General features: G+C 34.5%; 1 protein-coding gene and 1 long non-coding RNA gene across 2 annotated transcripts; one reads left to right on the forward strand and one right to left on the reverse strand.

Annotated features, from left to right (window-relative positions):
* Window positions 1-356: 356 nt before the first annotated feature.
* Window positions 357-6,384, reverse strand: LOC129423806 (uncharacterized). The gene is made up of 4 exons (XR_008637870.2): window positions 6,245-6,384; window positions 1,820-1,906; window positions 1,622-1,723; window positions 357-499 (listed from the first exon to the last, which is right to left on the reverse strand). It is a non-coding gene; the product is annotated as an uncharacterized lncRNA (long non-coding RNA).
* Window positions 6,261-12,233, forward strand: pcyt1bb (phosphate cytidylyltransferase 1B, choline b). Its single transcript, XM_073871089.1, has 8 exons — window positions 6,261-6,500; window positions 7,948-8,047; window positions 8,150-8,266; window positions 8,410-8,561; window positions 9,471-9,549; window positions 9,663-9,800; window positions 11,128-11,321; window positions 11,479-12,233. Exons 1-8 carry the CDS (start codon window positions 6,396-6,398, stop codon window positions 11,686-11,688), a joined length of 1,095 nt encoding a protein of 364 aa, XP_073727190.1. The 5' UTR covers window positions 6,261-6,395; the 3' UTR covers window positions 11,689-12,233.
* The last annotated feature ends 1,384 nt before the right edge of the window (window positions 12,234-13,617 follow it).

The following is a 13,617-nucleotide window of genomic DNA, read 5'->3' on the forward strand; positions in this document are numbered from 1 at the left end:
TTTCGCACCATTTTATGTAAACCCTAGAGATGGTTGTGCGTGAAAATCCCAATAGGAAATCAGCAGTTTCTGACCAGCATGTCTGACGACAACAACCATGCCATGTTAACAATCATTTAAATCCTATTTCTTTTCCACTCTGATATTCGGATTGAACTTCATTATCTTCACCACAGATGCCTAAATGCATTAAGTTGTTGCCATGTAATAGTTTGATTAGCAATTTGTGTTAACAAGCAATTGAACAGGTGTACCTAAATAAAGTGGCCAGTGAGTGTATTTATTATCAAAGTAACTTAAGATGCAAGCACCCATTAAAAAAAATACATAGACACACAAAGACATTTTTAAAAATGTATTTAATGTATAAATTGAAAATAGAATGACCACAAATACTACATCAGGATGCAGTGGGCCTTGGCGTCAAGTGAAATGATTGATAGTCAATCACGATTTCTGCATCTTCACCCTCTGGATCATCCACGCATTGAACAGAAACCTGAACAAATCAAATCCATTTTAATATCTAAAGATTTTTTTAAATATTTCAATTTAAATCAGGTTCAGTTTGATAGTTTCACTAGTTATCCTCACAACACATCCATTTATTTATTATTTATAAATTAGGAATAGTTCACCCAATTTTTCATCCTCATGCTGATATAAACATGAATAAGTTTCATTTTTTTCTGATGAACACAAAAGAAGATATTTTTTATAAATGATGGTAAGCACACAGTTGATGTGACCCTTGACTTCCATAGTATGAAAACAAATATTATGGAAGTATTGTGATAAATGATGAAGAAGATATTGTGATAAATGATGGTAAGCACACAGTTGACGGTACCCATTTAATTCCATCGTGTTTGTTTTTCCTGCACTGTAAAAAAAATCCGTAGAAATTGCAGCTGGGTTGCCGGTAACTTGCCGTGGATTTGAATTTATGTTTTTTACTGGCAACATTTTGTTCAAAGTTGAATGAACATTAAACATTTGCAGGTCTTTGTCTTTACAGAGTCAAACTAGAAAAACAGCATCAAGCGAAACAAAATCTGAAGCAAAAAACAGAAAAAGGTTGATGATGATTTCTGGTTCCCAGAATGCTTTGAATGAGGCTGTTATTGTATAGTTTTATTCTGTAAAGATAAAGACCTGTCAATATTTAAAATTTATTTATTTGAACAAATATAAATCTACGGTAAATTACCGGCAACCCAGCTGCAATAACATTGTAATTTCTACGGATCTATTTTTACAGTGTACTATGGAAGTCAGTGTGCTTACATCATTTATCAAAATATCTTCTTTTGTGTTCATCAGAAAATATAAATTAATACAGGTTTAAAATAACATGAGGATGACAAAATGATGACAGAATTTTCATTTTTAGGTGAACTATCCCTTTAAAAATAAGGTTGTATTTGTTAACATTAGCAAATGCATTAGCTAACATGAACTAAATTTAGTTTTTCAGTATATTTATTCATCTTTGTTAATGCCAATGCAGTTGTTCATGAACTGACATTAATAAATGCTGTTGTTCATTGTTAGTTTATGTTAGCTAATGCCTTAACTTATGATACCTGAATTGAATGAATCATGAATTACTATGACCTACTTTTATTTGACCGATGAAATGTTTGATGGGAAATGATTCAGAGTCAAACAGCACTATTGCATCTTGATCCAGTAGTGAGTCCTCCACACACTCAATGGGATGCTGAAACATGTTAAAAATTACGTTATATGCAAACAATCTCTTAAGGTGTTTCCAGTTATTTGTTAAAGATTAAACAGTTTCGATGAACCTGATTACCTTCAGATGATCTTTGTTGATAAGTGGGCACAATTGCTTCACATCAGTCCAGCACAGTGTGTTAAATGACAAGCAGCATGCGTTTCCCTGATAAAAAATATGTTTATAATTGTATTAATGATGAAAGCATTTAAATGAGTGTCATACTTAAAGCACAAAAGTCTTCTTTAAACACAAGTTCCTCAAAAAAAAAAAAAAAAAAATGGCGGCCAGTGAAAGCGAAATTGAAACCAAGCCTGTTAGCACTGCAGTCACTGCTTTACAGATCAACTATGTATAATTTTAAGTATATATATATATCTTTTGTTTAATAAATATATATGTATATCTTATATTAGCTGTATTACAGTTCTGTCTCTGATATATTCATTGCTTACATACCTGTAGGCCGAACGGCCTCCATTTTAATTTTCTGCTGTGTCATTGATAAGTGAAACTAAGTTAGCTTTTAAAGTGTAATTTCTAAAAATGTTTTAAGAATAAACTAAACAAAATAGACAACTCATATCAAACAAGAAGAACTGGTTAATACATTTTATCTTTTGTTGCTTTGAATATCTTAGTCTATATTTGTCCCGACCCCCGACGCTGTATACAGTTCTTCTTAATCGTAACACCTACGGTAAATGTTTTTCATTCCAGTACCTAAAATGTCCTCTTTATTTCCTAAACTTAACCATGATACCAATAATACCTAACTTAAATTACATACCATGCTGTCAGTTGTCAGAATAAATTCTTTGTGTCTGTTTCTGTTTTATCGAAGAGCTGATTCACCTTTCAATGTTAACCAACTCCGCCGCGCAAGCGAACAACGTATAGTGCCTATTCTATACGTCCTATAAGCTTGCAAGTGGTTGGTTAAAAAGAATCTTAATCATATAAGTAAATGTTCACAACATTACCAATCACAGTTACACAAAAGTCACCAAAAATAAAACACCCTTTGAATCTTCAACAAACAAACATTTGAATAAATTTGCATATCACCTTTGATCTTTATTCTCATGGGGAATAACTTTATTGAATTTGGGGGAATTCCAATCCATTTCCTCCATAATGATTCCATAATCCAAAGTAACCTAAATAATCCCATACTGTAAACACGGCAGACTTACATGTCCTCAGCTTAGACTGAACAATATATTGAAAATGATCTTCATCACACCCTGTGTTTTATCAATAGTTTGAATTCTTTCCATTGTTTTCATATCTTCCTTTCATAACTTTCATGATGTTAAGTCAAGCCTTGATTAATGGAATGCAACTCATAATGTTCACCAACACAAACTGATTCACCTGAGCTCATAATTCATTGTATGGTTAGGTTATTATCTGTCTGTCAGATGAATAATTCTAGGAATCAAGTCTTTATAACCTTGCTTTCTATGACGATAATTGTGACTTAAAGGAACAGTATGTAAGAAATGTATATCAATGAATCACAAAAAATGGCCTTGATATGTCACTAGACATTAAGAAATCATTTTCATTTCAAATACTTATATCACTGACAACAGTGGTCTGGCCAGGATATTCTCATTTAAAAAGTGGAGTTGCAGCCCTCAACTGATGTTTATGTTGTCATTTTGTGTATAGACCCCTTCACGGTTTACGTCACAGGCTGTTCCCACTGCGCATGTCGGGGTCAGAAAAGTCATTACAGCAGATTGAGTTGCGTATTATTCGGTATCGTCAAAAATGCCTACTTACGTCGTGGGCTGTGAAAATCGCACCAGGTCTTCCGTTAAGTTTTCGCGATTCATGCAGAATCTCAAAAAACAAAAAAAATACAACATCTGCGTCTGCAAGCAATTAACGTGCAGACTGGGACAATGCAAATATCAAGAGGCTTGTGTTTGTAGTGCTCACTCACTTCATTTGAAGGTAAGTCATCATTTTTCAGCACTGTTAGATTAAATTATTAAGCCTAAATGGTATGAACAGTTCGACCCCGTGGTGCGCGCGCACCCGATAGTCATTCAATGTTTACAAACCTTGAAGGGGTCTATTGGCCACCAGTTATGTGATTGCAGTACCAGTTTTAGACACAAGTTTTGTGATTGCAATATCAGTTTTGGCCACAATCCTACATACTGTTCCTTTAAAGGTTTATTGAATACATTGTATATGGCCTAAACCAGTGGTTCCCAAACTTTTTCAGCGTGCGGCCCCCTTGTATACAGTGCATTCCTTCGCAGCCCCCCAAAGAAAATTTGTGACAAAAAACTGTTCTAATACTCAACATTTTCATAAAAAAACATTATATTATACAAAAAAGTAGTGCTTTTGGTTAGTAGCCTTATTTTTTTTTAGGTTTAATTACACAGAATTCATGATAAATTAATGTATTTCATAAAATGTCATAAAACCGGCCCCCAGTTTGAAAACCACTGGCCTAAACAAACACAACTGCATCTAGATATATATACACATGTAAGCAATAAGGTATGAGGGGCTGTGCTGTCTCCTGTAATAAAACATGGCTGAAGGATGTTGTTAGTCAATGCAAACCCCTTCAGCCTTATGACAATACAGCATTTGCCTCAACTACCTTATTGCTTTTATAAAACAGTTGCCACAGAAGACAAATATTAAAGGTGGTGTGTAAATTGTAGTGGCATCTAGTGGTGCGATTGTGAATTAAAACCAACAGCTCACCCCTGAATTTCAAAACGCATATGGTAGGACAAACTTGTCGTCGTCTGAGACAACGTAGGGATGAAACGCTCTATAACAGTTTGTCCGTTTAGATATATGTTTAATATATTTAAAGAGCACCCATTGGTCCGATTCACATTTTTTAATCTCCTTTGGTGTGTAAGTGTGTATTAGTACATGTTAACAAAAACAAAGGTACAAACCCCAAAGTAAACAATGACGTGAGTTATCATCTCCAGCGTAAATCTCTTTTCTTGGACTACAACAAACATGTGGATTGTAGGCAACAGTTTACTTCCTGGGATTGGTGATGTAGATAAGACCGACATTATCATAATTTCTCCCGCTTCGGTATTACAGGCTGTAAGTTAACTGTTAGTAATCGAATCTTTTAAACATGGTAAGGAGCGTCACATTTCCGGCTGATGTCAGAGGTATTCAGGCCAATCACAAAGTACAGATTAGCTGGCCAATCAGAGATACAGAGCTTTTCACATCTGTGCGTTTTGGGAAGAGAGTAAAATCTGGAGCTACAAAAATGTATGGTATGTGGAAAATAATGTGTTTTTTAACCATAAACCACGCAAACACATTATATTATACCAAATACACAAAAATAACCTTGTTTTTTAGCATTGAAATAGGTGCTCTTTAAGTAATATTGCTTGAGTAGGAGTGTGATATAGCTTTATATCATCACAGATGTGATTAGGCCAAAGGCATGAGACATTATGAGATTAACACCTGAGCTTCAAATCCGTGGGGGAAGAAAGTAGTTCCTCACCAAAGATGTTTTTAAAAACACTGTTGTTGTTATTTTCTAGTTTCCTTTTTTCAAACTGTTGTGTAAAAGCAATATCATCCTTGCAGTGTGTAACGTGGGTGTGCTTTAAAGAAAGCGAATGAGAGTAGAATCAATGTGCAAAAGAGGTTTAATAAGTAAATCCCAAAAAGGGCCAGCAAACACATCCAGGCAGGGGCAATCCAAATCGTAATCCAATAACATGCAAAAGATCAGGGCAGGCAGCAAAACAAACAAAATCCAAAAGACAGGCAGAGGTCAAAAACAGGCAGATACTAAACAAGATACAGGATAACAGAATACAGACAGGCTAAACAGACAGGCTGGACATACTATGTAATAATCAGCAGTGATCTAAACAAAAGGAAGTGGCTTTATACTATACAAACAGGAAGTGGAAAGTGAAGCATGGCATGATGATATTTCAAAATAAAAGCCGGAACAGAACAGGGTGTCAAAATAAAAGTACAAAACACAACATAACACAGGACAAAACTCTTACACAATCTCTTAACATATATCAGTGCCATTGTTTTGTCTCAAGATGCACACCAGTATTGTTTTTGTAACGTTTGTTTGAAAAAAAATACTGACATTTTCTAACATAACTAAGGTCTAATCCTGGATTAATCTAAGCCCTGTCTATTAGTATATAATTTTAAGATATTTTTAAAAAGTAAAAAAAATATTGGAATAACTTTAATTGTAGGGTTTCTTCTATTAATAAAGCTTGTATGAGTCTAGCCATGCTCACAGTCTTTCACATTGCTGCTATGATGTGTTTTGTTGGAATTCAGCAGAATAGAAACATTGCCATACATTACTACAAATGAAAGTTTTATTTTGTTATCATTTTTGTAGTAATATTTTTATGTATTTATTATTTTTGTTTTAATATTACAATAATATAAAAATCAAAGTAACGTAATGAAGCCCACAACAAACTGCCATGCAAATCTAACCTTTGATCCGGTTTCTTGTCACAAGGGTCAGAGTGACTGGCCCCAGTTATCTCCATAGGACTAAATGCAATGAGTCGTCACACATCTGTTGAGCTAAACAAGAGCAGTGCTAAAAGCCGGGTGGGTAAATTCAAATCTCTAAATTAAAATCATGGTGAACAGGAGACGAAATGGATCCCGAGCTAATGGCAATGCTGGTCGAGGAGGAGTTAAAAAAACACAGCAACAGCAGCAGCGCAAGCGAGCACCAGATAAGGTTAGTTTGCTTAACCCATAAAATTATTATTTTTAAATGTTAACAAATACTTATGTAGTAGATCACAGACTGAACTAACTCTAATGATGTATTGTAAATGATACTCTTTGAAGTGTTTAAAGTTGTTAGTATTATTTTCTAATTCATCCCAAAGCTTTAATACTGTATTTTTTCATTTTCTTGTACACTTTTAAAACGTGCTATTTAAATTAGCTGTAATTATGCAGCAGTTTGCAAGTAACTTACTGTAGATTTAAATTGATGTTATTTACTGGCAACAGTTTGTTCAGAGTTAAATGAACATTAAACATTATGTAGCGGTTTCCCGGACAGGGATTAGACTAGTCCTAGATTTAAACACTTTTAAGAGCTCTCCAAACTGAAAACAACTTGCACTGACATATCTTAAAATACATCAGTGCCCTTTGTTTTACCTCAAAATGCACACAGGTTATGTTTTTAGCAAGGCATGTTTGTTAAAACTAGTTATATTTCCTAATTAAATTAAGGCCTAGTCCTGGATTAAGCTAATCCTGGTCCGGGAAACCGCCCCTAAGTCTTCGTCTTTACAGAATAAAACTATAAAATAACAGCATCATGCAAAGCATTCTGGGAACCAGAAATCCTAATGAACCTTTTTCAGTTTTTTTTCTTCAGATCTTGTTTCCCAGAATGCTTTGCATGATGCTGTTATTTTATAGTTTTATTCTGTAAAAATAAAGACTTGCTAATGTTTAATTCTCATTTAACTGTTGCCAGTAAATCCATTTAAACCTACAGTAAGTTACTGGCAAAAGCTGCCATTAATACTGTAATTTCAACAGAAATTTTTCACAGTGCATCTAAAGTATTAATGTCTGGCAATGCATGCATCAATATGATTTACAGTAAAAAAAAATTTAAATTGTAATGCACTCTAAAATTGCATTAATTGCAAATTGCAAAAGTGTGACTTTAAATTGAAAATATTATATAAAAAAAAAACATATAAATCGGCATCAGTTATTACTCTTATGCAACTCAGTTTGTTACACAGGTGCAAGGTCTTCGCTACAGGCAAACACGCCTACTTGTGTCATAGCCATTATTATTTATTTAATATGCAATAAAAAGCACAGCTGATATTAACAATTCTAGCATGTCTTTTGCAGTTCATTTCAGTCTACAACCTCAACAGCTGATGGTTCAAAGGGCAATGACAACATTACAGATTGTATGGAGTTTGTGCACTTACTCATTCATGCACCTGTGTATTTATAAAGCACTTATCCCTTATCACATTTAAGATAGGAAAAGATAACATTAAATTTAACCTTACAGTATTGTTCATCTGGGTACAGTAGAACACGTGTCAACATTGTCAAATTAAAACTCTTTCTTTCAAAGCTTGTACAGACATCTGATTATTTATTGTTAACTTTATCTTAAAATGCATCATCTCCGGCAGGCTCTTAGAGAACCGGCCATCTTTGCTAAAAAGTCAGGCAGTGCCTCTGACACGCCGCAAGACAAAGTGACTTTAGCTCAGGCTCGCCGTGGCACTCCAGGTGAGAGAAGCAGAAGCACAGCCTTATAGATGAGCATCAGTACAGGACCGAAGATCAAACAGTGTGAATCTATTATTGTATAATTTCTTTCTTTAAACATAGCACATCGTCCTGTACGAGTTTATGCCGATGGGATCTTTGACCTCTTCCACTCGGGTCATGCCCGGGCTCTGATGCAGGCCAAGAATGTGTTCCCCAACACACATTTGATTGTTGGCGGTAAGTCACACATGAAATATACATGCACAAACAACGTCATTAACCTCATGTCAAGCCTTTAGGATAAAGATTTATGTATGCTGGGCATTTATGAAGTGTTTCTCGGTATCATAAATCATGCCTGGTGTTTATATGTGTTTTAGTATGCAGCGATGCTCTGACACACCAGTGTAAAGGGTACACAGTGATGACAGAAGATGAGCGTTATGAAGCCCTCATACACTGCCGTTATGTGGATGAGGTCGTCCGTGATGCTCCTTGGACAATCACTCCAGAATTCATTAAAAAACACAGGGTAAGAACTCTGTAATGCGTCTTAAAATATACCCATATGGCAAAAAATATATATTTTCAATTATAATTTTAATTTTCAATTTCATAATTTTATATCTTTTTAAAAAATGGCCAAGAAATACATGTGTTGAACTATATTTTATAATATGTTTACAAAAAATATTCTTCACCAATTTATTTATTTTTTGTCTTTTTTCTTTTGTGTATTTGAAATTTATTTTAAATTTATTTTAAATTTACATTGGAGTTTGAAAATGTTAAAATTAAATATCATTTTTAAACTACAAAAATATACTTATAATTAATTTTTTTTAATACATAATATACATTTATACAAATATATTTATATATTTGGTTTTGTATATATATATATATATATATATATATATATATATATATATATATATATATATATATATATATATATATATATATATATATATATATATATATAATGTAGCCTATTTGTTGCCGCGGAAATACATTTTGAAATATATGCTAATATATGAAGGTAAAAACCAATTTGTTTTATTCAAAAATATATTTCATTTATATGTATTTTATGCCATATGGGATGGCTTGTATGTATTAATTCCAACAATTGGTGTCTCATACACTGTCAAAAATAAAAGTACAAAGCTGTCACTGGGGCAGTACCCTTCAAAATAGGTCCTAATATGGACCATTTAGGTACAAATATGTATCTTTGAACTGCCAATATGTAGTCTACCTTTGAAGTACTAATATGCACTTTTTGGGTATTTGAAAGGGGACTGTCCCAGTGACAACTTTTGTACCTTTATTTCTGAGCGTGTATATACAAATGAAGAACTTCTTGAATTTCATTGGTCAGAAGGTGTGGGCACCCAATGTCACAACATTAGGTTTATTTTCTCATTGTCTTCCTCAGATCGACTTTGTGGCACATGATGATATCCCATACACCTCTGCTGGATCAGAAGATGTCTACAAACATATCAAAGAAGCAGGTAAAGCCCCATATCAGCACCAGGCAATGCACTTACAAAACTGTAGTTAAGACTCTACAAGGTCTCCTCAATATACATTTTGTTTAACTTTCTACATTTGTATTGTTCGTAAGGAATGTTTGTGGCTACTCAACGAACGGAGGGAATCTCGACTTCTGACCTCATCACACGTATTGTTAGAGACTATGACGTCTACGTCAGACGTAACCTGCAGAGAGGATACACAGCACGGGAACTGAACGTTGGCTTTATTAATGTAAGTCACATACCTGCATTAACATTGCAATAATTGACATTCCCATAAAAATATTCCAGCATTTTATGCAGGAACAGAGTTAAGTGAATTTAGCTCTTTGACAAGTAAACAAACATATCCGCTAATTTAGAGAAAAAGTGAGTGGGTTTAATATCATTGGTCTTAAAAAGTGGGTGGGTCTTGGGTCTTGTCTCACCCACATATAATGGTTCCACTAATGTGTTACTTTAACTAAAAAAATTAAGTTAAAAAATTTCAACTTGATTTTATAAGTTAAGTCAATCTTTTACAAGCTAAAACCTAAAATAGTAGGTTGAATTGATTTGCAAAACCAAGTACCAGCAGCAGCTTTGTTGTTCTAGCAAAGTTTCAATCTATTTTTCATTCTTACTATGTATTTTAATAGAAAATTGTAAATTTGGTTTAACTTAAATATAATATAATAAACAATAAACTAGAAATTTTAAGGCAACCCGGTAACTTACTTTTTTTAGTTGAACACACAAATCTTTATTACAGTGTATATGGTCACTATAACATTGCAAAAATAATCTAATGGTGGCATGGTGGCCTAATACTTTTGCACAGTTGCAATGTCAGCCAAGCCATCGTTTTATATGTTAGGCCTATTACTACTAACTCTCTCTCCGTTCTCTTTGTATCATTTCTCAAAGATGGGTAGTTTTCTTAAAAAATACCAAATTTTGAGCAAAAAGCTGAGATAATTGAATTTTTTGTAAAGCATTTTTTGGAAAGAGTGGAAGTTTAACTGTGCGTTCACACCAGATGCGAATAAAGCAAATAAATCATGCCATCTGTGCGTAGTTGGATGCTTAAACATATTGAGTTAACTCACTTTCACACTTGTATGTGAAATTCGTGTCATTTGCACATGAAATAATCACGTCACTACTACAGCAAGCTCCTGATTTGGTTAATGCTGCGCAAATATCCACCAAAGTTCAGATTTTTCAACTCAAAATGCTCAATTCGTGCCTTGTCATTCGTGCGGCTTCATTTGCGCGATTCGCACAGCAGGATGACTGTTGCATCTTTGCATTGACTTAACATGTAAATCCCTCACGCTTAACGCTTTATTCGCGTCTGGTGTGAATGCACCAATAGTAATGTTTTATAAGCTATGTAAAAGCGCCACCTAGTGGATAATAGTGGAAATAGGGATTGCCATAAAAACTTGACAGGGAAAGAGCTAATAACAACTCTGAATATCTTCTTTTCTATTCCACAACTAAATAAAATCAGATGGGTTCAGATTCAGAACAATATAAAAGAGTGTAAATGATGATTGATTTGTTTTTTCTTTAATGAGAAGAAATATCGTCTGCAGGAGAAGGTAGACATAATGAAGAAGACTGTGAGGACAGTGGAGGAAAAGTCCAAACATTTAGTTCACCGTGTTGAAGAGAAGAGTCATGACCTCATTCTCAAATGGGAGGAAAAATCTCGCGAGTTCATTGGAAACTTTCTGGAGCTGTTCGGTGCAGATAAAGCCTGGGTAAGAGAGACCCATTAACAGTACACAAACGCATTTGACAGACACTTGTGCATTCAAATATTAAAGACACATTTAATATTAGTTAGTATGTTTGGATATGAGACCACCAAAAATGCACATTATATCATCAATTTAAAATAAGCAATCTGCTCCGCAGCACATGATTCAGCAGCGAAGTGGGCGTGTCCTTCAAGCTCTGTCTCCCTATCAGTCTCCACATACTTCACCAAGCACCAGCCCCACCAGAGGGCGCTCTACATCACCGGTCTCCCACTGGCCTATTCTCCGCTTCCACTCACCTCCACCCAAAGCAGCCTCTGTCAGCAGTAGTGAAGGTGGTGTTGATGATGATGATGAGGAAATATAGCTTTCTTTGACTCACATGCACAATTGTCGCATACTCAAGTTAATTTAGAAAAAGATGATTTATATTGTCATTTGTGGACAGCTCTGATGAGGCCAATACAGAAGTGACCTAAACTGCAATTCATCGACTGACCACTAGAGTCTGGCTCCAAAAGGGAGTCTATTCCCATAGACCTCCATGTTAAAATGGTTTAGAGTGATTTTGATCCGTTTAAATGATATTAAGCCAGTTCTGTATAATTAAGGGTGTGGCCACTTGAGTGACGGGGGAACAGCCACTGCTTTCACTAGATTCAAGCTAGGCGGGTGTGGTTTCAACAACCAGCCCCCTCACCCACATCTCGGCTCTTTGACACGTGGTTTCAAAAAAGCTCTTCACAAACCTATGGGTGACGTCACAACACTACGTCCATATATTTTACAGTCTATGGTTCTGATTGACATGACGTGTAAAGCAGTGCCGGTGCTTCCTATACGCCAGTGGTTCTCAAACTTTTTCAGCGTGCCCCCCCCTTGTGTACGGCACATTCCTTCGCGCCCCCCCCCCCAAAGAAAATTTATGACAAGAAACTGTTTTAAAACCCAACCTTTGATTAAACAAAACATATTAAATGATATGAAGTAGTGCTGTTGGTTAGTAGTCTTATTTTGTTTAGGTTTAATTGCACAGAATTCATGATTAATTAATTTATTTGATAAAATGTCATAAAACTGGGGCCCCCTGGCACCATCTTGCGGCCCCCCTGGGGGCCCCGGACCCCAGTTTGAGAACCACTGCTTTACGCAAATTACACAAGTTGCATAGGGCCCCCACACCACTAGGGGGCCCCATTTATCCCCAAATAATGTAAATACTATTATACCAAATCAAAATGATTATTATGTTTAATGTAAATAAGACGCAATAATTGTAATAATTTGCAAACATGCAGATTTTTTTTAAATATTTAACGATTTTTTTAATTACTGATGTACTCGGACAACATGCAATACGTGACATCACGCAGGAGAGTGCTGTGCTTATCATATGCCCACTATCCATCTGGAGCAAAAAAAAAACTGCAAAGGATGTGAAGCAAGGAACAAGAGTTTGTAATATTTTAACTTCTTCTTAGTATTGCCAAACAAAGCAGTGCAGTGTAATGTTTTCAAAATAACCTAATTCATATTTCCAAATTGTTTTGTTTGTCCTTTATGATAAGTAATTTTCAGTAATTACTTAATGTTATTTAATATAGTCCACAATTATGCACTTTAATGTGTTTGTCTTTCAGTTTGTTTGGTAAATGGGTAATTTTTTGACTCTGTATACTAATTTATTAACATTATGTATTTTTATTTAATTTGATTTATTAAATAAATTTAAATTTAAATAAGGTTTATTTTTTAGTGCTTCTCACAACACATATTGAATCAAAACAGCTTTACAGCTAATGCATGTTTCATGGTATAATCAGCAAGTATTCGTTTATGAGTCATAAGTGAGCAGTATTGGGGTAACGCATTACAAGTAACGTGCATTACGTAATAATATAAAAGTAACGAGTAAAGTAACGCATTACTTTTTAAACGTACACACTAATATTTGAGTTACTTTTTCAAAAAAATAATGCAAGTTACTTTTTTAGTTTAATTAATTTGATTAAAAAAATTATGAACTAAATTAAACTAAACGTAGTCACATTATGCACTCTATGCGTACACGCCTGTGTGGGAACAGAAACTGAGATGGCAGGCCAGAGCTCAACATTTTTGTTATGAAATAGGCAATTTCCGAATGCAAAACTTTTCAGTTATAAAAAACACCTGCAAGGCCTGAAAGAGATCAAGCCCCAGCCAAGAAAAAGTAATGCAAAAGTAAAATATTAAGTGTGATGTTATAAAGAAAACATACTGTTTACAAACTTGATTAATCGGCTATACTTTACTT

The sequence above is a fragment of the Misgurnus anguillicaudatus genome, chromosome 9 (genome assembly GCF_027580225.2).
Source record: "Misgurnus anguillicaudatus chromosome 9, ASM2758022v2, whole genome shotgun sequence".
NCBI lineage: Eukaryota > Metazoa > Chordata > Actinopteri > Cypriniformes > Cobitidae > Misgurnus > Misgurnus anguillicaudatus.

Coding starts and splice junctions, on each gene's coding strand:
- pcyt1bb (XM_073871089.1), top strand. CDS start 6,396: ATGGTGAACAGGAGACGAAATGGATCCCGAGCTAATGGCAATGCTGGT. Junction 6,501..7,947: donor GCAAGCGAGCACCAGATAAG/GTTAGTTTGCTT, acceptor CATCTCCGGCAG/GCTCTTAGAGAACCGGCCAT. Junction 9,550..9,662: donor CAAACATATCAAAGAAGCAG/GTAAAGCCCCAT, acceptor ATTGTTCGTAAG/GAATGTTTGTGGCTACTCAA.